The 27,130-nt window shown below is 31.6% G+C and overlaps 1 protein-coding gene and 1 pseudogene across 1 annotated transcript; one reads left to right on the forward strand and one right to left on the reverse strand.

The window, feature by feature from the left end:
* The first annotated feature begins 1,644 nt into the window (after positions 1-1,644).
* Positions 1,645-2,139, forward strand: LOC102663812 (B3 domain-containing protein At2g33720). Its single transcript, XM_006589933.1, has one exon. The coding sequence runs from the start codon at positions 1,645-1,647 to the stop codon at positions 2,137-2,139; it is 495 nt and encodes a 164-aa protein (XP_006589996.1).
* An 8,703-nt stretch (positions 2,140-10,842) lies between these two features.
* Positions 10,843-11,945, reverse strand: LOC106794805 (ATP-dependent DNA helicase PIF1-like; annotated as a pseudogene).
* Positions 11,946-27,130: the final 15,185 nt, after the last annotated feature.

The following is a 27,130-nucleotide window of genomic DNA, read 5'->3' on the forward strand; positions in this document are numbered from 1 at the left end:
TAGAAAAAAAGTTATACATTGACCGTGTAAAAAGTTTTACACCCATGAGTATGGTATGTTTGTTGACTTTTAAGATAAGTATTATAAAAGTTTTACATCATTATCTAATCACAACCCATGATTGTGTAAAATTCTTTTATATTGGTCGTACATGACCATTAAATTGTATTAAATAATGTACACACATTAAGAATAACTCATTATTTTGATATATAATAGTGGTGGTGCTGGAAACAACTATGGTGGTGATGAATTATTTTTTAATGGTAGAAATTTATAAAAGGTTTAGGATGTTACCTAATGTGATCCTTATTAGCATATATGTCATACATGGCACACATTACTTGAATTTAAGTTTTAATTTAAAAAAATATATAAATATATATGGAAAATATAATTTCATAATTTTTTTTATTGTAATAAGGAAGTCTTTAAATTGATTGAAATGTTATTTTAAAATAAATATTTAAATAGAAAAATTTTAATTCTCTCATTTATTTCATTTTAAAAAAATAGTCTACCAAATATATAATCAACTATATATCTATAATGTACACCAAAATTGATAATTAAAAATGTAATATTTTCATTGTAGATAATTTCTAGAATAATATATTTAAAATATTTTATAAAATATTCATAAATAACATTTGTCCGTGCATGACACGAGTGAGATACTCTAGTTTAATTTGCATGTAAGAAATCAAATATTATATCTCTAATGGTAAGAAAAGTAAATTATATAGCTGATATTTTTTTCTCTGCTTGAAATAAGGTATTCTTATAGCCGAAAGTCATGAGACTAATCTCAAAGGGATAGAGACCATTGAAGTAAGTTTTGTATTTTCTAACAAAGTTTGTTCATGCTCAACCAGAGAAACAAAACCCAATCAATATGCTTAAAGAATCTAACCATCTACCATCTTTATTGGACTTTGTTGACCAACTCTATTGGACCTTGTTGGTAATTATATAGTTGATATTTTGATTTAATAAAAAACATTTCCAAACTGATAAAATAAATCCAGTTCCAAATTAAAATTCCTACTTTTGGTTTAAGCTAAATGATTTTTTTATTTATAATTAATGCTTGGTGATTTTATTTTCAATTTGATATAAAACATATTAAATAATGAACACACATTTTAGAAGGACTGACTAAAAAAAGATGGACATATTATTTTTTAAAGGTCAAATGTTAATTAATTTAAATTAATTTTATATATTTTCTTACATATATTTCATGTGATATAAAATTTTAGACAAACTTGAACAAGATTACTTCAGGACAATTAATCTAGTTTGTTCGGATTAGATTATTTTATTTATTTTTGATTCGGACAGTCATTGCAGTTGTGTGTTGTGTGAGTAATTATTATCATTATTTTTAATAATTATTTTTAACAATCCTGAACAAGATTACATTTTGAACCATTCACCGAAAGAAAAAAAGATGTAATCTTTTTTATATAAAAAATATTACATTTTTAACGGCTATATTATCTAAATCTATCAATAAGGATCGAATATATTATAAAAGAAGATGGGAGTTTTATGTTTTATATATGTTATTGTAAGAAAAAAAAAACAACAAACAACCGCTTGAGTGATAAGTACTAAGTAACCTCTTCTCGTACCAGTATAATGGCTAGTGTTTGCACCCATTTGACGTTGGGTATGTGTTCTTGCACCCCAAGCTTTGCTTGTTCTTCATCCACCAAGAAGAGGAAGCTTTGCAACAAAGCCAATGTTGGTTCAAGAAATAAGAAGTTAAAGAATGAAGATGATGAGGTTTGGAAGATCAAGAAAGTGTTGAAAGAGAGCGATGTTGGGAGCATGAGCAGGTTGATACTGACGAGAGAAATGGCAGAGAAGTTTGTGCTGCCTGTGTTGGGGGATGATGCTGATCAGATTGATAGTGGAGTTTCTGTTCAGATTTGGGATGCGGACACCAACTCCATGCACTCTCTTGTTTTCAAGAGATGGGTCTCTTCAAGAAGCTATGTCTTCATTGGTAATTGGATTAAAGATTTTGTTGCAAGAAGGGGTTTAAGGAAAGGAGATGAGATTGGTTTTCAATGGAATCCATTCAAGAATGGCTTTGAATTCTCTGTTCTTCAAGTCAACTACATGGGATAGGCACCACTAGTCAATTGTGTAGTTATTCTTTTTTTTACTGTAGTCAATTGTGTAGAATGAGGGGTTCTAACCATTCTTCCATTTATTATAAGCCTTCAAAGTCTTGTTTTGAAGGTCTTATGTATAGACATATATGCTTCTACTGTAATCTTTTCCAGTGAAATTTGAACTACAACTATATCCCCCGTTTTGTCTCTTTTTGGTTTTTTTCTTAATTGTCTAGTTCTGTGTATGTTTATTGGCTTACTACTATTTTGCAACTAAGCTCTGTTATTCAATTAGTGGCTAATGCGACTAAGTTTGTCAGTGTTGTCTAATGTTCTATAGTTATTATTGGCATGATTTTGTTCATTTTAATTTTTGCCTGCTTTTTATTCAACAAAATGCCCATTGTAGATTAAATTTCTGAGTATCCCGAACTCAATATCATGAGTCTAAATCTTGTGCTTCGTTAGCACATGATATCAAGAAGTTGAATCTAATATACAGTGAAATGTGGGTTGGACTTTTCCAATGAGATGAATGGAAATTTCTGAGTCAAAAATATCAGAAACACTGTATTGTGAAAAGATGTTGGTCTGGTCTGACCATTTTTGTTCCTTATCTATAGAGAAATTTCAGACTTAAGTTTTTACAAGCTTATGTTGCCTCAATTTAAATTCAAGTTAGCTTGTGTTGTTGAATTTGAATTTAAAATAGATAAGATGCTTTTAAAGTTTACTTAGCGGAGCATGAATCATAACAGAATAGTTACTTTAGTTTATGCCATAGAATAAGATACATGTGAACATGGAGAAATATCTTAATTTTCAGGATTAATTAATCTCTGTCACTTTTGCTTATATAGATAATTGTTTTCTTGGTTTGTTTATTTTTTCCTTAACACTTTTCCCTTCTTTCAAATGGGTGTCATTTTGAAGTGGCAAACTTTGCTTTAACTACTTGTGATTAGGAGTTATTTTATAACATAGATGCATGTCTCGGCCCCATGGCAGAACTATTTGGATAGGGATTCAAACATTTTGGAATTGAGGAGAAATCAATAACATATTCAATACAGATTAAGAAGCTCTATTTGGAATTAGAAGCTTATTTAAAATGAGAGGAATTCACAGTACAATGTTTACTCTAACATAGCTGAATGCTAAGAAAATAAGGATAAAATGTGTGAATTAACCTCTTTTCTTGTAATGAAGCAATAAGTAAAACTGATCTTCATCTGAGGGTGTGTTGCAAATAGTAGCTTTCTTCGTTCCATAAATTTTCACATTTCCAAGAACTTTTTGGAGGATGGTGTATTCAGTGATGAGAATTCTATGCTTGTTGCATTTTCTGTTAACTTGGTATCTGTCAATCTCTGCTTGTGGGTTCTGAGTCCCAGGAACAAACTATACTACTTGCTATCATACAAGAGCTCAGAGTTTCTGCATGGAATGCCAACAATTCAGATTGCTGTTCCTGGGAAGGTTTCACTCACTTGTGGAGAAGCTCATTCTCATCAGACTCAAAGCTTTGAAGTGCTTGAACTTTCAAATAATGATTTTCATAGGATGATTCCACCTGCTTTTGGAAATAATTTATTTTATCTTGAATATCTAGACTTATATTTAAACAAGTTAGAAGGTTCAATTCCACCAGAATTGGGTGCTCTAAGGAGACTCAAAACATAGAACCTTTCCAATAACTTGTTGGTGGGACCGTGGGAGAGATACCTTAGGAACTTCAGGGCCTTGAGAGTTTACAAGATTTTCGACAATCACTTCAGTGGTTTGATACCATTTATGGTGGGGAATTGGACCAGTCTAAGAGTTTTTGCTGCTTATGAGAATCATTTTTTGGCTTATACTTAACCTGCATTCAAACCACCTTGAAGGTCCTATTCCGGGAAGCATTTTTTCTCCAGGGAAGCTAGAAGTTCGTATCCTTACTCAGAACAATTCAAGTGGTGATCTTCCTGAGGAAATCAGGAATTGGCAAACCCTTTTCTGTGTTCAAATCTCATCTTCTTGAACTTGGCTTCAAATGATTCATCGGAACAATTCCACCAGAATTTTGACAGCTTATGAACCTGCAGGTGTTAATGCTCACTGGAAATCGCCTTTTTGGTGATATTCCCGAATCAGTGCAAAAATCTTAGCATGCTTGATTTAAGCATTAACAGAGGTTCATGTGATTTTTACACAGTGAAAATTCATTAGAATAAATTTTCTATTGAAATCATCGGATAGGCACACACCAAATTGGCATTTCATCAAGTAATAAATGGACAACAAAAGTGATTTCAGATTCAAGCATTGAATCCTAATTCCAACAAGTTCATGTGATTTTTGGACAAGAATGAGAATCAAATAGAAAAGAGAAACAAAAAATTCATATAACAAATTAGAAATAAATGAGCATCGTAACTACACTACCCAAAACCACGATCGCCTTATGTTCGTACTTTTATTAAACAGAAAAGGAAAAAGGATCAGATTAAAGCAAATATAACGGAGATTGCGGCAAAGAAAACTCAAATTTCAAACTCGAAATTCAAAATCACAAAAACGTGAGCCATGCATGCGATGCGAACATGAGCCAAGCAAAGCAACAAATTATCCAAAAACCAATGAACTTTCCAAATTGCAAAACGTTTCTCAAAAGAAAAAAGAATAACAGATAGATAGATTGGGAAGAAAAAAAAAAGAGTGAATCAGATTGAGAGAGAGAAGAAGCGAATCAGATAGATAGAAGAAGAGAACTTTCAATTGAGTTTTTTTTGGGTGTATTGCAATATGATTTTAAAAGAATTTTTAAAATACTTTTAATCATTAGAATTTTGTAGTTTAGATTTTAATGAATTTATGTAAGAATTCATAAAATTTAAAAGAATATTTTCAATTTTTAAGATTTCAAAAGACTTAATTTAAAAAAGAACATTTAAAATTATTGATAAAGATAATCAATTTTATTCACTTATCACATGAATTTAAAGCATGTTGACCATTAGTCAAAAGAGTAAAAAAATAAAATAAAAAATGTCTTTAACAAAGAGACAATGAATTATGTGTGAGAAAAAAAAACATTCAATTTGTAGGAAAAGAAAAAAAAAGAATGAAAGTCTCATAAAATTCAAGGATTTTGGTGATATGGTTTAATGTTATTTTCTCCTAAAAAGTCTTATGAAATTTATTAAAATTCATCCTAAGAAAGAATCTAGGAAATTTGTATACTTTAGAATACTAAAAGACTTTTTTTAAGTTGTAAAAAATCTTAATTGAATACTAATAGACTTTATTGAATTTCTTAAAACATCTTAGTAGTCTTATTTGAATACCGCATAACTTATTTAATTTTTATTATTTAAAAATCATGATTGAACATCTCAAGATTTTTTTTTAAAATAAAATTCTTTTAAAATCCTTTTTTATTATACTTTGATACATATTTTTTTTAACAAAATGTTTTAAAAACAAAAACAAATTACCATAATATAGATTGGTCAAGAAAGTATTTATCAATATGGTGATATTTATAACACAAGAATGGAGGAACCCTACTAGCAAACCATCGCTAAATATTCGTTTAATGACTAAGATCACTTGACACATTTTCACTCTATTTAGCATGGGTCAGATCAATGCAAAATACCTTTAAAATTAAACTCTTAACTTAACAATTTATTTTCATATCAACCAATCATGTGTGTGTTATATTGATGAAACTATTTATAATTAGTATAAATGTATAATTAATTAGAAAAAAGGTACTTATTGTTTGTAACGAAAGAATGAAACAACACACGTATGTATTTTTATTTCTCTTGGTAACCAAGAACATTATGTAATTTAGTATTGTTATAATATACTACAAATCATATCGACAAAAATCATTATATTTTTTCCCTCTTATACCCCTCTTTGTATAAGTTTTTGTTGTATGATATTGAGTGAAAATTTTAACTTTAAAATATAAATAAAAAATATCTCTGTGAGACAAAATAAAAAATAGTTTGAACCTCAAATTTTTCATGTACAATTTTTTGGTTAAGTATTTTTCAGTAAATCACAACTAATTTTCTTATAAATGATCAAACAACGGCCAAATTAGAAAAAAATGTTTTCAAATAATAAAGACCTAAAAGTAGAACTTTCATATAAACTAATTAGGAAAAAAATTCTATTTTGGGAAGCCTAAAAAGAGGGTACAAGTGGACACTGTAAGTTACTTTATTTAAGAAAAATATAGAATTAAATGATCCCAGACTTTTAAAAAAAAAAAAACTAAAATTCCTTCTAAATGAGTATTCAATTAGGTAAACTTTAAATGAACATAATTAGTTTTTTGTTTTATCTTTATTTCATGCACTTCACCAAAACTTTTCTTAAAAAATTAATAGCTAATCCAAAACTTCACCAAAACTTTGTTTTTTATTTATATTTATAAGCTTAATTAAAAATTAAAATAAAAATAGAATCAGTGGTTTCATTTAAAAATTTTTTAAAAAGTATTTTTTAATAGAATAAACTTTTTCTGTTTTATAATCTTAAACAAATATTTTGTGTCGACTAAATACACATGATAAATAAAAAGCACTAAACCTCCTACATTCCAAGGTGACAAAAACCACTCATTTTAATAAATATTTTCTTAATTAACCCATATGGTAATTATTTTTCATTTTTAATGCATTTTAGTAAAATAAAAAACCTTTCTATGGGATTGGGACACATGAGTAAGACACAAACCGACAAAAGTTTCCAATATTAAAAAATTATTTTTTTATAATTTGATTTAATCATTAACTATAGAATTTTATTTTCAATTTTATACAATTTTATTATTAACTAGTTGGTAACCCGTGCGTATGCACGGGTCACTTGTAATTTATTCTGTACGAATTTTAATTTATTCAATAAAACAGAATAAAAATGAACACAAATATGGGTAATATTAATAATAATTAGATCGTTTGTATTTCATTGACGAAGATAATGTTAGTAAACAAAAGAAATAACCTAAACTTAATTTAGTCACTATCACTATCATTGTTATTCCAATTATTTTGTCTCCAAATAATAATTTTCCAAATTTGTTCATGATGCCTATAGTAGAATGAGATTTCATCACCATGAGAAAAATTACTGTCTTCAAGGAATTGATACCAAGGTTGCAGAACATATGTTTGGTCAATTCCAATATCAAGAACAATAACATTCCACTGTAACAGAGGTCCAAATTTTCTAAGGATTGCCATGTGGTGATCGCAGACATTTAGATGTCTAGTTATACAGTTTGGAAGATTCTGCAAAAGAGGATAAATAATAATAATATTTAGTTTTGTATTTATATGAGTCATAATAAAAAATTTTATCATTACCAAAGGCCGCGGTCTGTCAATCATTGATTGTGTTATTTCAAGTGTCCAAATATGCCGCCTGGATATCATCCAGGGTCTCCCGAAAGTCTGGTGTTCCAGCGATGGACTGAAATGAAGGTCGAATATTGAGATGTGGTCGATTGCAAAGAAATGGATGATGGTGGATTCATAAATGGCCAATTCTTTTCTAAACTGTTTCAGTCCTTCAGCAAAGAAGATTTTTCCCTTATGAAGTCTGAGTTGGATTTGATATATAAGTTCATTATATTTGAAACGAACATATTCGGGATATTTTGGTGCCCACTGAATGCGGTAAAAAAACGGGACTTTTATTATGTCCTGCAAGAAAATATTGAATGTAAAATTATAATAAATAAGCTGGGAAGAAAACAAAAAAAAAGAGTTTTAATCCAATATTACCCTGTCGTTGTGGAATGTGGCTCTAAACTGCATGTTTGCTGGTTTTCTGATAAATGGAAGTTCTTCCTAGAATGAGATTGGACATAAAAACCAATATAGCTGTATTATTCAGATAGATAATAATCAAAGATGTGGAGTTAGGAAGAAACAAAGCAATAAAGTTTAATCTATGAAGCCGGTACAGAAAGTGTAAATATGGTTAGTCATTTTAGAGGAGTAAAATTGTCGAACAATATGCTGAAATGATAGAAAAATGATGTCTATCCATGTTCTTCCTCTCTGCTGTAATTTTATTGAAACAAAGTATAAAAGCTATTCAAGAATAAAACAATTGATGGTCGCATCAACATAGTTTCGTGTTAGCCATTCCGTGCTGCAGTAATTTCATATTTATTTGCTGCCTATTTGATTGCTTATGTTTTACAGACCATGTAATATCCATCTTATCTTAAGCTTGATTAGCATCACAGATTAGCCATCTTGCTGTACTGGTTTTTTCACATTTAATTCAATTATATTAACAACTTTGTTAGATACTCAACTCAATTCTAATCTTTTGTCGTGTTCATTTAGTTATTTAAGCCTCTATAGGCATGTGTAATTCTAGATTAGGACATTTAGATGGATATAAACTTGAACAATTGCTGATCAAACATACAGGGAATTAAAGAGAATTAAAGTTTAATGGAATGTTTTAAAGATATATGTAAGAAAAAGTAATCTTGAGCTGGAGTGTTTTCATTGTTATGCTGATAGAATGATGAACAACAAAATTTAATGAGGGAGGCTAACATGCACAAATAAACACGATATGAAAAGAATAGTTGAAATAATCAGTATAGTTGATAGTATGAAATTATTTAATATGGTTTTGTGAGCTAGGAAATTCAGTTAAGATCTAAGTTATGATATGGTAGTTTTAGGAATGGGTGATCAGAGTAAGCAAGAACAGAAATGAAATCTAAAAAGCAAGAAAGGTTGAAGTTAAAGCAAAGCCATAACAAAATGGAAGGTGTGAGCAGGCGAAAAAATCGAGTGGAAGTGATGAAGATACAAAAATGATCAACAAACTGAGAAAAGACCAGAACAGAGGAAGCATGGTTAGAATAGTTGAAGCAATGCTGGAGAATGCATTCCAACATGCATGAAACAAAAAAGAAATTTCCAAAGCAGACAAACTGAAGGTCATACGGAAACAACAGTCCAAATAATTGATATAGTCCTAATGTAGAATAATTTTAGACATGTCGAATGGATGTCAACTATAAAACATAAAATATATGGGTGCATGAATTCAAAACATTAACTGAGAGAGAAGAAAAAGTCGGTAAGGATTCTGCAACCAAGTGAGGAAATTTGAAATGTAGATAATAAATTTCATCATAGAATCAAAAATAGAAGTCAAAATCGGAAAGAAGAGTCAAGAATTTTACTTTGTTTGAAGCAGTTGATGAGTCTGAACTCATAGTCGGAGCTCAGTTGCTATTGTTTTTTAGCAAAGTTGAAAGAGGTGAATGTTTGTAAGGAAATGATGTTTGTGTTATAAATTAGTCAGTAAAGTGCTGGTTAGCCAACATATGTGATGTGAGGCGTGGCAAGTAAATTGCAAATCGTGGAATATTGAATGCTGGTCCGATGGATTGGACATGTAGGGGCAGTTGAATTTTGGTAATAGTGAATTTGTTCCCTTACACCACAGAATGTTGTAAATTATCCAAGAGCTGAATCATGGTTTAGATCGTGTGTATATTTTTTTTTTCCTTTTACCTTCTACTTTTCCTTCAGTGGTTGAATGTCATGAGCAATATATATATCTTAAAAAATGAAGGGAAGAAAAAGTGTTGTTTGTACAAATGCTGATGATTAAATGGAAGACCTGAAATATGGTGTGATTGATGAGTATTAGATGATATTTGTAAGAAATAAGTGTTTGTAAAAAATAAAGTTTAAATTTTTTATTTTCATGTAAAGAATTTAAAGATTAAGTATCTTTTTTAGTTTTTTGTTTAAACGTATTTATAGTATTTCATAGTAAATTTGGTATTCCAGAAATGGCTAAATATTTAATCAATGAATATATGGTATAAATATAGTTTGTTTTCCTAAAATCATGTTAATTAAATAATGTGATTTAAGTTATTTATGTATTTGCTGGACAGTAGCATTGATTGAATGATTAAACTTGCTCTGGATGATTGTTAATATTGAATGCTGGCTTTCTATGTTACTATATATATATATATATATATATATATATATATATATATATATATATATATATATATATATATATATAGATTGTTGCTGGATTGCTGGACAGTACCAATTATTGAATGAAATATCAGGAAAATAGATTTGCCTTAGACATTTGCATCCTCTATTAATGTTAATTCAAAGAGTTTTAGGATGCCAATGGTTTCAGAATTTGGTGCAGTTATTGCAGGTGATATTGATGCAAATTCGAAGACAGATATAATTTTTACTACAAAATTATGTGGTTAATGGTTCATGTGGAATTTTGAGGCTTTTGTGTCTATGTATGAAGAAGGGAAATAAGAGAAGTCAAGAAATGCTGATGGGACAATAACCAACAAAGGGATTATAATTGATGGTAGATATATTCAGCTCTATGATTCAGAATTGAAAAAAATACAGGAAACACATTTAAATATTAAATGGTGTAAGCAAAATACTTGTATCAAATATTTTTTCAAGTACATGAATGAAGAATATGGTTCTGCCTATATCTTGAACTTTTGGCTTAAGCTCTTTTTTTGCTGGATTATTTTGTAAGGTTGCAGCAAAAATGGACCTTTCATATGTAGGAACTGGAATTGATGTGTCGAAAGCTGACAGCTATAATTTTGTATCTAACTGCATGTTAGAGAATGAATAAGCAACTATCGAATATTATAGCATACAAACTAATCATTGAGAATATATATGAAATGGATTAACCTTTTAAGATTTGCAAAGACCTCTTTGAAGACAACATTGGTTGTAGAATTTGAATTTTTTTTGTCTTTGTCATGGATTAAAACTTTAAGGCCTTTTTTTTATTTAACCCTTGACAATGCCACATATAATTGTCCATGTGAGAAGACAGGTTTAGGTAAATAAAGACCCACTGAGGATAGTGATTGACCATGGGACTTGTTAATTGTCATTGCATAAGAAAGCATTATTGGGAACTGTCTTCTCAAAAGCTTAAAAGGCCATGATGATTGTGAAGGAGACATAGACATTCTTGGAATATAAACATTCTGACCAATATTTTTGCCAGAAATTATATCAGCTGCAATCACATGTTTAGTTAAGTTTGTAACAATTAATCTAGTGCCATTACATAGTCCTTGAGTTTGGTCTAAGTTTCTTAACAACATGATAGGTGATCCAATTTTGATTTTGATGTTATGATTCGGTAGACCGGATGTTGTTAATGAATTAAGAAATTCTGTTGTTAGTGATCGAAAGTGAGAACTCTCTAGTGTTTCTGATTTGTTCATATAATCAGCACTTAGATATTCCATTTGGTCACCTGTGATTTTTTATCAGGTTATCATATTGGATAAAGAATAAAAAGAGTAAAAAATTAGAAGATCATTATGGAGAAAAAATATTTAATAGATTTGATTAGTAATGTTGCAGAATGTTTGATAAGAATGACATAGAGTCCAAATTTATATATAATAAGAATTAGATTAGGTATGTTATAATCACCTGGTATCAATGATAGTATATAATCATTAACTTCTTGTACGGTTTCATTTGTGGAAGCTAATATGGCTCTGGTTTGAAAGTATTTAGGATTGGTATGATGGTGAGATAAATTTGGAAATGTAGAATTAACTATTGCATAGAGTGGGTCATCATACTCTGTGATTAACATATCTTTTGGAATTTCAATTGAATTACCATAGCCATCATTTTGCTGGTCAGCAATTCCATCACCAATATTAAGGATCCACTTCGCGAAAGTTGCAGTTTCTTCTTTGTCTGTTGCATCTGTATTGGCTTCTAAACGCATGTTTTTTCGACAGTGCCAAAACATGGCAATGATTCCATAGATAAGATGAATTAATAGTTGAATTAACAATATCAGAGCGACTACCCCTAGGAATGACTGACAAAATCTGCCGAAAATCTCCACCAAATAGCATAACTTTGCCACCAAAGATTTTATCAGAACTTGATTTCACCTTAATAACATCTCTTAGACTTCGATCAAGTGCTTCAAAACAGAATTTGTGAGCCATGGGGGCTTCATCCCATATTATAAGACTTGCTTCATTCAATAATTCAGCCAATTATGTTCCTTGATGAATATTGCATGTCGAGTCTTCAAATATAGGAACATGAATTTTTAATTTGGAATGTGTTGTTTTTCCTCCAGGCAATAACAAAGAAGCTATGCCGCTAGAAGCAACCATAATAACAATTTTATTGTCAACTCTCAATGAGGCTGCAAGTGTCTTCCAAATAAATGTTTTTCCTGTTCCTCCATATCCATATAAGAAAAACATTTCACCTTCATTTTTATTGACAGCCTGAATAATTTGGTTATAAATTTTTGCTTGTTGGTCTGTAGGCATAAAGATTGTTCTGGTTTTAATAACAGGTTGAAATTTCAGAGTGAAACACAAGGGAGGAAAAAAAGGAAGGCAAGTTAGTACAATAAATAAACCTGTCATTTGAGAAAAAAGGTTAAGGAATTTGGATCTAAGTTCTTCATTGTTGAAATTTAGCTCAGACAAAATGAGGTGGTTGTCTGCATGTGTTAGTAAATTTGCGTTCTCAGGATATGGCATGTAAGGATAGTCTTTAAGTGATCTTTGATTGGCTTGTAACAGCTTTTCAACTTCAAGCAATACCAGATTCATCAGATTGGAGTCATCAATATGTAATCCTAAGACATTTGAAAAGGAAGTTAGATAATGTTTATGATTAAATTTTTTTGTGTCAAGCTATATGTAAGCCAACCTGGAGTGTTTGATGATCTGCGATGACTATATACAATATCTTCACTTAACCAATGCCAAGTTTTTTCCCATACTTCTTCAGGTTTGTTCATGGTACCTGTCAAAAGTAATAATACAAAAATATTCCTTAGATAAGGTCCTGAGCCCCAGTCTTTTGCTTCCTAGATTGCAGCAATGAATTCTCTATCATCCTGTAAAAAACCCATAGCAAAACATGCTTCTCTATATGTAGAATATTCAACACCATCCACTGTTCTGATATCTTCAAATGAGATTGGTCCTCTACAGACAGTCAGCATCATCCTTAAATAAAATAATTCCTTAGTTGGAGGAACCCATTGAAGTCTGCCAATAGTATAACCTTTTTTCCTAAGTTGTCAACATCTTTGTTTCTGGTTATACACGAACTTAGTCACAAATTCAAAATAAGTCAGGTTTTTACCTTCAACAAAAACTTGGTTTGTATTCATCCAAGCTATAAATTTTGATTCAGAAATGCTTGGGTTAGAGAGCATATCATCAATATCATCATGGTCTTGGTAGAGAACGCTATGTTGGCCTAGAAGATGGAACTGTAGCCTCTCTACAGAAGGTTTTCTACCATGTATTGGAAAACCAAAGATCCTCCAAGCAGATTCACATGGAGAAATGTATCTATAATAAAAAAATATTAAAAATACAATCATAAGATGATTTACATATTAAACTTGGTTCATACCTGCAATCCAAATATTCCTTGATTTCATCATTTGGAGTGTTTGCATGCAGAACTATTTCATTGTCATCATGTACCATCACAACGGTAACTCTATCGTATCCTTTATTGATGTACTTGAATAAATATTTGATAGAAGTGCTTTGGTTACACCATTCAATATTTATATGTGCTTGGTATTTTTTCTGTAATTTTGGATAATAGGATACAATACATTTATTATCAATTATAATACCATTCTTGGTTATTGTCCGACCAGTATTTCTTCTACGATATACAGGATAACAATCTCCATCTATAAGAGTTGTGGCCTGAAACTTTTTTGGATAAAATCGATTGCATTTGCCTTCCTTCATGCATGGAGATGCAGACCTCAAAATTTCGCATGGACCATGAATCATGTGATTTTGCACTAATTTATAGAGTTCTGGATCATCTTTCTGTGAAGGTATTTATGCTGATATAATATGATCAATATCGTTTGGAGATGGATATTTGTTGTTGGCGTGTAAAAATAACAATAAATGGACATGAGGAAGCCCTCGTTTTTGGAATTCCACTGTGTACATGTCTGTAGTTGTAACCAAATATGATTAATAGAAATGTATTAAAGAAAACATAATTTACAATAAATGGCTTATCTATTTGTAACACTACAAATAGAAATTAGCATCAACTTACATGCGACGACTTTGCCTAGCAGGTGATTCTTTGTAAGGTCTGATAACATCTGCTCATATTTAAGCTTGAAAATGCGGGAGATTATTTCTGGCCTATCTATTGTTGTCAAATTCAAAGGTGTTAGCAGCCTATGAATTCAGGCCAATTTGGATTGCAGGTAAAAGTAATAAAAAGATTTGGAAAGCCTACGTGACTGCATATAGCTATGCCATCAAAATAAAGTTGATTCATGTAACGTGGGCTGCCAACAAAGGTTGAAGGTAAGATGATCCTCTTGCCTTGGGCTAAACCTTCTGTATTTCCAGCTTCGGATGACTGCTGCAAGCTACAGAACTTGTCAACTCTGAGTTTCTTTTGGTTGTTTCTAACATAGGAGATTCTTTCGGATTCAATCATTGTGTATCATTCAGCAACAAATTGCTGGAATAGTTTTCTAGAATGCATCAGAGTTTGACCTTCATTGGGTCTGCGTTGTAGTCTATAAGCAAACCACTCTCTCATTGTAAGACGATTCCTTTTTTTTCTTTTCCCACTTAATGAATCACGATGTAGAATGTCAGTCCTATATCCATCTTCTCCATAAGGAAACAATAGAGGATATTGTAGAGCTAGATAACTACAATGTAATTCATGTATCCTCTGTAATTGCCCATTTTGAGTTTCAAGAATAATATCTCTGTTCGAATTTGCATCAATATCACCTGCAATAAGTGCAACAACTTCTGGAACACTTAGTATATTATATGTACGACCATCTTTTTCTCGACCAGCAATCAATTTGAGTATGACATTATGCACTTGAGTGTTTGTCAATCTATCCCTTGCCATCCTAAAACTTTTTGCATGAGCATTGTTTTCATCCAACATTTTTTGCAAATTTGAGACAATATGTGCCTCTATTTCATTATAGTGGCTGAAAATCCAGATATTCAAATATATCAAAAATTAAGAGGATGTTAATGTAAAATAAACAATGGACATCAATCTAAATCACAGATCTTATATTGACACAGTGTTGTTAACTACCTCATGGTGTTAATTCAATTTTGAACTTCATTTTCTGTTTCATAGATATATAATTGTGCAAATTTAGGTTCTTTTCTAGGCATTAGTAATGGACTTCCAATTCTGTGACAGGGTTGACCCTGAATTTTGATTGTAGGAGGACCTCTCGAATGACCAATTGTTTTGTCAAATTTAATACTAGCAGAAGTAAATGCGAACATCATGTTATAAGTTCTTATGTTCTGTTGATAATTTTTTGCATGAGCTGCATTTTGCTTAAATAGAAGTTGCGGCAAAAATTTAGGTGGATTCTGTATCAATGGAAGTTCAATCTTGTCATTTCCACAACATAGGTTGAATCGTGGGCTTGAGCCATTTGAACGTTTTGATATGTTTTCATTATACCATATTTTAGCATTACAATGTCTACATTGTATGAGCTGGTCACCAAGATCAAAATATTCTGGAATAATAACATTAGATATTAGACCATAACCGTAACCATCGAGAATTTTTTTTCATAGGAATGGCTAAAATAGATATAAGAACATTAACTGGTAGCGAACATCAAAATAGTTTAGAATATGTTTTATTGTGTCATTTGAAAAACAAAAAGAATTCTATAAGACATTTACCTCCTGTGTCCATTGAAGAATCATGATGCGAGGATTCACAGTTTGGATATCCAACTGAAGAAATAGTCTCAGATTCTACGAAAGTTGCAGCGCAGATTCCTCTTTGGATTCCTTGTCATCTTTTGATTCATCTGGTTTTTTCTCTTTTTTCTTTTCTTCTTCATTTGCTTTTTTCTCCTCCACTTTGTTTTCCTCTGGTTTTTTCTCTTCCTATTCAAAACACAAAAAAAAAAAAAAATCAGAACCCGGAATGATACATTGATGGTAATTGAAGAAAAAAAAAGGAAAAGAGAATGATTATGCAGACCTCGCCCATTGGTGTTGATGGCTACAGAGATAAGGTTGTTGCTATGGATTTTTGGTTCTTTTTATTTGTGCAAGTGTGTGTGGGTTCTTTTTCGTATATATGCCTCAATTGGTTCAGAACCATCAAATTTGAAGAAGCCACTCATTCTATCATCATCAAATGACGTGGCACTAAAATTGACCTCACTAACAACATTACTTTAAAATTTAACGGAAGGACTATTTTACAATACTTATGCAAAAGATATGGACTATTTTGAATTTTTCATTAAGTTAGGGACTAATATGCAACAGGGGTACAAAGTCAGGGACTAAATTGCCTATTTACTCGTTTTGTTATCATCAAATGACGTGGCATCTTTTAAGAGGTACGTCCACGTGTTGTGCCACGCCATCCTTTAGTGCCACGTTGGATAGTCCATGTGGCACTAAAATTAACCTCACTAACAGCGTTACTTTAAAATTTAACGGAAGGACTATTTTGTAACACTTATGCAAAGATAGAGACTATTTTGAATTTAATATTAAGTTAGGGACTAATATGCAAAATGGGTACAATCTCAGGGACTAAATTGCCTATTCACTCGCAAATAATGATAATGATTCAAACTGAATGCTGAAATGACATGCATTGGTATAATCTTGCATCAAATCTACGAATTCCTTACATTTTAACAACAAACTATATATGGATATTGTATTAACATTATTTACTGATATGAGCTGAATGTAAAGATATAAAAATGTTAACTTTGATAACGCACAATGATCTTCAGCATCGTGTGGAGCCCGATTGGCAGTTGCATGAACACTATGAGGTGGTGTCTTTGGTTGGTTATAATCATCTTCAGTATGGGATGAAGCTGGATTGAAACTTGCATGGACACTATGTTGAACATCAAGATGGACTTTTTGTTGTCTAATACGCTTTTTGTTGCTCCTGGCTTTTGCTGAATCAGACTTGCTTATAAATCTATGGTTTTCCATCTTCCTGTTGTCTTCAGTTGATGATATTGTAGTTTATATTTGGACAGTGGAGTGTTGTTGGAAGGAACAATTATATTGCAAACTCAAATGGTAAAAGACAGAAACAAACAATGAGGATTGTTGAGGACGTTGTAGTTGAACTTTTTTTGGTTAAAGCTTATTCAAATGAGCTCTGTCATAATTAACTTAAGCAGTAAGTAATGAAATGCAACTAAAAGAGTGTAATAACAAATTTGGAATTTACAGTTGGCAAAATTTGGATACTTTTAATTTAAATAGTAATGACACATGTACCTATAGACATGGATTGGTAAGATTGATAAGGAACTTCATATCAACTATGTTGCAAGCAATAGAAGTAGCGTTCATTCATTGATAAAATATTTAGCCTCGGCTTCTTTAAAGTCATATCTTGTATAATATTTAAAAAGTTAACGACATTACATGATGAATACATGACAACCATATTTGTTTCTTCTTGTATACATGCGGAACTGGATACCAGATTTTGGCTGATACATATAATAAATTGACTTAAATTAAATTAAACTCAGGATATTAAGCTCGATACAGGTGTTGATTGATAAGGAATTTAATATCAAGTATGTTGTGACGAACAGAAGTATAATTAATTAATTGATAAAACATTTAGCTTGACCTTCTTTAAAGTCACAGCTTATGTTATTTTATTATTTTATAAAAGTGAACAAAATTATATGATGAATACATGAGAGCAATTTTTGTTTCTTCCTGTATAGATGCGAAAGTGGATACCAGATTTTGCTCGATACATATGATAAATTAACTTAAATTAAATTAAGCTTAGGCTATTAAGCTATACAGAGGCGTTGACCAAATTTGGTAATCAAGACATTTACTCAATTATAAACATTGAATCATCCATGCGTGCTTCAGTTACCGTGGAATAAATAATGTTTTTTTAAAAAATATGATATAAAAAAATAATAAATCATGATCTCGGTTAATAAATTAACACATCTAAACATTGTGCAAAAGATATAAACATCATGTTAGCCTGGAATAATGCATGCTAGTATAAGCATAATGTTTGACAGAATGATAGATGAAAATAAAACAAATTAAAGAGTTCTATTACAATTTACAAATAAACAGAATGTTATACTGGAATAGCCCATGCCATCCAGGATTACACACCAAGATAAAACAAAGATAGTTCAATTACAATTTCCAAAAAACCAACAAAAAAGAAAAAAGTGTTGGCTATTCCTAAGCAACAAAATCTATTCTATCTTCTCATGTTTTGCTAATTTGTTGGACGATAACTGAGCTGGTGAAATCTGGGAGCTTCTTGCTTCATCATCACAGTCATTAAATGACTGTCATTTTGTTGGTGTCAAGGGAAGTCCAATAAGTGGATCATGGTCTACTGTTATAGAAATGGATTGCTGGATAGAACAAACAATAACAATAAGTCGATGCAAAGCTGAACTTTATGCAAATGGCAGTCGGGATTCTTGATCCCATTTGATAATGTTTATGAATGTGGATTAGAATCCTAGTCCAAATATGTCTATGCAAATGCTATATTGCAATAAGACGGTAAAACTTAAAACTTACGCATTCATCATGGACAAGATCATTGGAATCAAACGGTGTTGTAGCTTCAATCTTTGAACATGTCTGCGTAAGATGTTAATTGATACCGGTAGTCAATCAAAAATAAATAAGCATATAAATAAGATATACATATAACAATAATGAAGAGGAACAACTCCATAAAATAGGATCTCAATTCAGTGCATTCACGATCCCATAGGAGAAATTTTTTATTTTCATCTTTATAATTGACCATGACTTCAACTCTATATCTGGAAACACATATAATAGGGTTAAATACTAAAAAGAAATTAAAACATAAATATAGGGGCATAGAAATTTAAAAAGCATAACAAAGACCTAAGCACAGCCCGATCATTATGTTTGCCACATGGGCACACAAATGGTTTTGGATAGACATCTGTTTTCTTATAGCACTGAATGCAAGATGGATAACACCATGAATGATTGTCCATAACAATCCTTGTGATTGTACCAACAGTAACACAAACAAACTCCTGCAGGAAATATTACAACTATAAAATTCAGCAGGAGGCATCCAAAGAAGCGATAAACAGGTAAACATATATAAGTGAATTACTTCACAAAGGTTGTTTATCTCAGAAATGCTCTTTGCCTCTGACTTGGAAATGAATGTCTCCCTTGATGATAACTAAGCAGAACCTGAAGGTTGTGAACTCTACTGGGAACGACGTGTCAAAACTGACCGGATCTCAATGCCTAATTCTAAAAGCCTATACATAATAAATCAATAACAGACCGAAGGAAAAAGAAGCAAACATATATTAATAACAATAGGAGGCAAATACTTCTGATTGAATTCTTCAATTGGTGCCAGTGGCTCATTAATAGTCAGTTTAGAAGCCTTCAAAGAATTGCTAACCGAGCATGGATATGATCCTGTACCACTCAGAAATGAAAGCATAAGTTGGATCCAATGAAGATGAAAAACAACTAACTATATATCATAGTATACCCTGGCCTTCTTTAATTCTGGCATTGGTCAACAATACAATAATAGGCCCTTCATTCTCATGCTAATCCAAATATTCCAGAAATTGGACACAATAATCGTCCCATAGAGTGCAAGACACCAATTCGTTACTGAAACAAAACAATTCATTATAAAAACAATGAATTAACAACATACAACCATGCAGTGATACAACCGTCATTAACTCATAGAACATATAAGATGTTTACCTCAAATTCATAAGCTTAAAAACAACTCTTTTACTTCTGGGTGAAATATGATGAAAGACAACCTCGTCAACAACACCAATGATGTCTAAAAAATCAAGTAAAAATCAGTAATGGAAAACAAAACCCACAAATACTGGTGTTGAAATTAGAAATGTAAATCTAGCTGCGCTTACCTACTAATAGGGCAAACTGTAATTGGCCAGCAATGATATCTAAAAAATCTACAAATCTATACTTTTTTAAAGGAAGGCCATCTAAGCCACACTGTCTGACAACCGTAACTCCAATAAATGTCAATTTATATGGATGATCACAAACTCTGTACTGTCCATCATTCTTGGTGACTTTAAAATTGTGCATCACATAACTACAACCTTCATTCAAATCCATTTTCCATGCCTTTAACTGGTCTTGCTTACAGACCACGTGGATCTGATCACCCTATAAATAATACAAATATCTAATTAACGGCTACAAACAGAACCAATTCATGAACAAAAAGAACAAATTAAGAGCATACGTCAGAGTCAACAATGATCATCTCAGCTTGTTCAGACCTGCCCGGTGTCCCAACAAACTAGAGATCGATTATCCTTACAGAAAGTTTCAGAGTTTCTTTAGATCCGTTGATGGTTTTTATTTTGTCAGCAATACGGGCCATTAGTATGAACAAAAAGTCAGACACTTACATAGAAATTGAAACCACAAAACAACCAGATAACTTGATAACAACAACAAATAGAATGTTATTTATTGAAAAAAAACAATGATAAGTCAGACTATAAATAGGATGACTAAGATAGAAAGAATAATGGAACTGACCTGATTCTGTTTTTTTCGACAACCAACAGGATCACCAAAAAGGAACAACAATATATAGTATCTATCAAGCATAAAAAATTTATGTCATGATGAATAACATCAGAGAAAACATGAATTAAAAAAACAGCGAATAGGAAACAATGCATAAATATGGACCAAAACTTAAGGCCCCACAACCAAAAAACATTGCAGGTATAGCCATTCAAGGTGACCTCGATAGGAAAATAGTACTCTCGCAATGATAGCTTAGCTATTACCCGATTTTGTTTGACCTGCCTAAAAACATACAAAAAACAACACCAGCCAACAGGAAAAAAGAGTAAGAAACAAACATGCATAAACAACACCAAACATGCATGTATTAAAACAAAACAGTTGTGACCGTAAACAAATGTAAAGAAAAAAAACAAAACTGGAAGAACTCAAACCAAAATGCACAACAACACGAACTCTCCACAAAATGGAAACTTTGACCACCTGGAAAATTTAAACCCGATTTTGTTTGCCCTGGCTAAAAGCATACAAAAAAAAAAACCACCCAACAGGCCGGTCGTTAAAGAGGGTAACAAACAAACATGCATAAACAACACTAAACATGCATGTATCAAAGCAAAACAGTTGTGACTGTAAATAAATGTAAACACAAAAACAGAAACGCAAGAACTCAAACCAAAATGCACAACAATAGGAAATCAGCACAAAATGGAAAGTCCGAGCAGCTGGAAAATTTAAACCTAAGAACCAAGAAAAGTCTAGGAAATACCAAATGTGTACAAAAATGGAAGGCCTGAGAGCACTTTCAAAATCAAACTTTAAATAATGGAGGAACAAAAACCAAAAAAAAAAAAAGAAACCAAACCAAGGAAAGAAAAGAGTGAGAGAATGCGCAAAGACAGAGTAAGAATTTCTTTGTTCTTGAATGATCGGGAATGCACGCAAAAGCTGGAGTAGTAGTTGAAGGAATGACTGTGAATGCATGCAGAAAGTGACAGTTGGAGTCAGAATCAAATACCCAAAAAACCAACAAATAGGGATTTTTTTTCCCTCGAATGTGTTTTATTTGTGTGTATTATTTAAGAAATGGATGTCTAATAATTTTAGTGTTGAAGGTGAAGCGATCTTGGTGAAAGTTAGGAATGTTTGAATTTGTATTAATAGAGGTTATTACAATATTATTTTTAAAAATACAGGGTATAATAATAATGATAGTATTTGAGGTTAAAGCATAACAACAGGGAAAAAAACCGACTTAGAGTTTATTGATAATAATAATAATAATAATAATAATAGTAATAATGAATATAATAAAATAAAATAGAATTTGATGAAGTGGTAACTTTTAATCAATAAGAAAAAATCATTTGTTAATTTGCATATTATTTTTTAATAAAAATCATTTAAGCATCAATGCTTAATTTGAATTCAGGAATCTTCCTGTAACAATATAAATTGTTGTGCTAATTGATAATCAAAAGAAGACAAGTTCTTGTAAACTTTGAAGCCCCAATTTAAATATAGTTGTAACAATAGACTCCTATCATTTGTAAGGAAAATGATATCATGTTTTTTTTAAGAAAATTTAAATCCAAATTAGCAATATAATAATCAGATATGCTAAATTTAAATAATGTGGTAAACATGTTATACTAAAATGGAGATTGCTTTTTTTTTTTTGAAATATTGATAAAATAAGTTTGATTTTTTGTTTGGAAAAAAAAATAGGTAACACAAATGCAGTAAAATATTATCTATTCTTTCATATAAAATTTCTATAAAAACAAACTATGGTAACCATATTTTATTTCCATAATTCATACTAATATTAATCATTTACTATATCTATGCTAAATGATGAATAACATTATAAATTCCATGATTAATATTTGCAATGGAAAAAAATGACACTATCAATATAATTAGAAAGCACGGTTTTGGGAAAATATAATAAATGCATTATATATATTGAATGACAGAATAAAAACTATAACTCCAGCTATATATATTCAAACATCTACAATTGATATAATTAACAATATGACATGTATCATTTTACATTTAAAATGTAAAGCCACAAAAAATTGTTCCATCCAAGACTCTGCATGAAAAACAAATAAAAGAAACAAAGCAAGTGAAGCACCATCCAAGACTCAGCATTAATGACCTGGCAAATGGTTCCACTAAAGGCAGGGGAAAAATGCATAAAAGATGACCAAAATACCTCATATTTAAGCGGTGCCTCCATTCCACCTGATGATTAATAGCCAACTTGCAAGGGAGGAAAGAATTGGCTGCATAGAAAAAAAAGCAAACAAACCAAGTAAGAAAAGCACAAAAACAAAACAAAGAAACCAACCAAGTAAAGCACCATCGAAGACTCACCATTAATAACCTGGCAAATAACCCCACCAAAGGTAGACCAAAAATGCATCAAAGATGAGCAAAATAGCTCTGATTTAAGTGGTGTCTCCACTCCACCGACTGATTAATAGGCAACTTGCAAGCAAGCAAAGAATTGCTAACTAAGAATGAATACCATCCTACAACAGCCAGAAAATAGTTGTATAAGCCAGATCTGTTCGAGAAGAAAAGCATAAATAAATGGAAGGAACAATAAAATAAAATCGATAACAAAATGAATAAGCTCCAAAACATATTAGACATCAATCTAAAAAGGACAAAAGGCAACCTCAGGGACCACCTGGATGACAAAAAAAGTAAACAACTCCACTAAAAAACATACACATGCAACTAAACTTAGCAGCAAGGCAACAAAAGCAAAACCTCATATACACATGGAACCGAACTTAGCGGCAAGGCAACAAAAGCAAAACCTCATATGCAGAACACAAAGCCGCATGTACTGGAATGAATATACCTGCATGAAAAACAAAGCAAAGAAACAACGCAAGTAAAGCACCAACGAACACCCAGCACCAGAAATAGCCGCATAAGTTGAAAAACATAAATAAATGTTACAAACAATTAAATAAAGTTGATAACAAAATCAATCAGATGCAAAACATATTATACATCAACGCCAAAAAACAAACAATTCCACCAAAAAACATGCATATGCAACTAAACTTACCAGGAAGACAACAAAAGCAAAACCTCATATGCAGAACATAAAAGTGCAAGTGTCAGCAGGAGGAAAGGTAAACTGGAACGCAAGATACTTGCATGAAAACAAACCAAGGAAACAAAGCAAGTAAAGCACCATCGAACACTCAGCATTAAAAACCTGGCAAATAGCCCCCACCAAAGGCAGGCCGAAAATGGATAAAAGATCAACAAAATACCTCATATTAAGTTACTGATTCCAGTCCACCATCCGATTAATAGACAACCTGCCAGCGAGGAAAGAATTGACTGCATGCAAAACAAAGAAAAGAAACAAAGCAAGTGAAGCACCATCCAAGACTCAGCATTAATGACCTGGCAAATGGTTCCACTAAAGGCAGGGGAAAAATGCATAAAAGATGAGCAAAATACCTCAGATTTAAGCGGTGCCTCCATCCCACCCGCTGATTAATAGCCAACTTGCAAGGGAGGAAAGAATTGGCTGCATAAAAAACAAAGCAAACAAACCAAGTAAGAAAAGCACAAAAACAAAACAAAGAAACCAACCAAGTAAAGCACCATCGAAGACTCACCATTAATAACCTGGCAAATAGCCCCACCAAAAGCAGACCAAAAATGCATCAAAGATGAGCAAAATAGCTCTAATTTAAGTGGTGTCTCCACTCCATCGACTGATTAATAGGCAACTTGCAAGCGAGCAAAGAATTGCTAACTAAGAATGAATACCATCCTACAACAGCCAAAAAATAGTTGTATAAGCCATATCTGTTCGAGAAGAAAAGCATAAATAAATGGAAGGAACAATAAAATAAAACCGATAACAAAATGAATAAGCCACAAAACATATTAGACATCAACCTCAAAAGGACAAAAGGCAGCCTCAGGGACCACCTGGATGACAAAAAGGAAACAACTAAACATGCATAAATATGTTAGGAAACATTCCATCCACCATCATCATCCCTCTGTCAAATACCAAATGCATATTGGAACAACAATCCCTACAAAACACACAGTGCATGCACGGAACAAAAGAAAACCATCATAAGCAGAACACAAAAGTGCAAGTGTCAGCAAGAGGAAAGGTAAACTAGAACACAAGATACTTGCATGAAAAAAAAACCAAGGAAACAAAGCAAGTAAAGCACCATCGAACACTCAACATTAATAACCTGGCAAATAGCCCCACCAAAGGCAGGCCGAAAATGGATAAAAGATCAGCAAAATACCTCAGATTAAGTTGTTGACTCCAGTCCACCATCCGATTAATAGACAACCTGCCAGGGAGGAAAGAATTGACTGCATGCAAAACAAAGAAAAGAAACAAAGCAAGTGAAGCACCATCCAACACTCAACATTAATGACCTGCCAAATAGTTCGACCAAAGGCAAGGGAAAAATGCATAAAAGATGAGCAAAATACCTCAGATTTAAGCGGTTCCTCCATTCCACCCGCTAATTAATAGCCAACTTGCAAGCGATAAAAGAATTGGCTGCATAAAAAACAAAGCAAACAAACCAAGTAAAGCACCACCGAAGACTCACCATTGGAACAACAATCCCTGAAAAACACACAGTGCATGCACGGAACAAAACGTCAAAGTACAAAACCAAAACACCGAAAACAAACAACATTTCTCACCAAACACAACATGCATTGATGAAACAAAATCCCCACAGCAAAAACCATAATCGACGAAACAAAAGCTAAACAGGGAAAACCAAAACCGGAGAATAATAGTTGAAAACAAAAATGTCAAACAAAATCCCCACAGCAAAAACCAAAATCGATGAAACAAAAGTCGAACAGGAAAAACCAAAACCAGAGAATAATAGCTGAAAACAAAAATGTAAACTTTTAACTAAAACCCAACACTCAGATGTAAACAAAATGAAGAAGAAACAAAGCCAACACAGCAGCACACGACACTTGTAACCATTTAACCAAAAGAAGACACCTGTAGCACTACGTGGAGCAACCAACAGCCTGGAAGTGGGATGCTGAAATGCCCAAAAAACCAATAAAATGGACACATGTCAACAGCTGGAGCATGGGCACAATAGGGTTTTCCCTAGACAACTCTTTTATAAGACTTGGTATAGATTATGCAATACGTCTCTTCGTGTATGAATATACATACATAGGGAATAAGTTAATAATTTTATTTTTAATTGAATATTTAATTAAAAATATTTAATCTACATAATATTTTTAATTAAAAATAAAGTAATTATGTTTATAAGTGATAAATTAGGGGTGACAAATGAATCCATATATCTACTATTCATCCACAATAAATTCATCCAATCCCTCCATTACAAAAAAATAAAATAAAATAGGTGGATGGATTCAAATTCATCCATTTAATTTAGGGATGGTTAATGATCCTCTAATCAATGCATAATGGATCAAAATTGACCCACCTTAATAACAAAAGAATTTGTGGGCAATATTTGACCAATCTTGGCTAGGATTTTTTACGGTCATCCTTGGTCGGGACTATTTTTTAGTAGCCATCGCCCTAGGTGTTTTGAACGACGTTGGCCGATAATTTTTTTTGGTTGACAATAAATAAAAAGAGTTTTGTTTAAAAATTAATAGAGTTTTTAGAAATTAAATAAATAAGAGAAAAGAGTTTTTTTAATTAACATAAGGGTTTCATAGTATTAGAAAATAAATAGAGTAAAATGATATTTTAGAAAATAAAGGGCTATTTTAATTGGTTATTTATTTAATGAAAGAGTACAATAGAGTTCATTTTTATAAAATGATAAAATAAAGAAAAATAGAGTAAACAATAGGCTCAAATTACCCTAACTATAAATAGAGACATATTGGGTCAGTTTTTACATTTAGGATATGTTTCTATGCTCTCTCTCTTCGTCGCAAATTCATTTTTCCTTTTTCCTCTCCCAAAATTCTCTCTTTTTCCTGCATACACTCAAACCTGCCCTAGTAAATTTATGATCCCGAACTCGTTAACCGTTGGATCTGTCCTGAATAGTTGTGTGTATTGCATAGTTTAAACTCCAATGACACATATATGATTTTAAATGTCTATTTTCAATGAGATGATTAGTCATATGAACATAACATATTAATATTATTACAGTGTGATATGTATATGATGCATAAGGCATGATAATGTGATATCTTAGGATTATGAAAGTGTGATGAACTGTGTGTAAGTGACAGGTTG

This window comes from Glycine max, chromosome 10 (genome assembly GCF_000004515.6).
Source record: "Glycine max cultivar Williams 82 chromosome 10, Glycine_max_v4.0, whole genome shotgun sequence".
Taxonomy (NCBI): domain Eukaryota; kingdom Viridiplantae; phylum Streptophyta; class Magnoliopsida; order Fabales; family Fabaceae; genus Glycine; species Glycine max.

Bases quoted from the DNA above. Each gene is read 5' to 3' on its own strand.
- LOC102663812 (XM_006589933.1), top strand. From the start codon at position 1,645: ATGGCTAGTGTTTGCACCCATTTGACGTTGGGTATGTGTTCTTGCACC.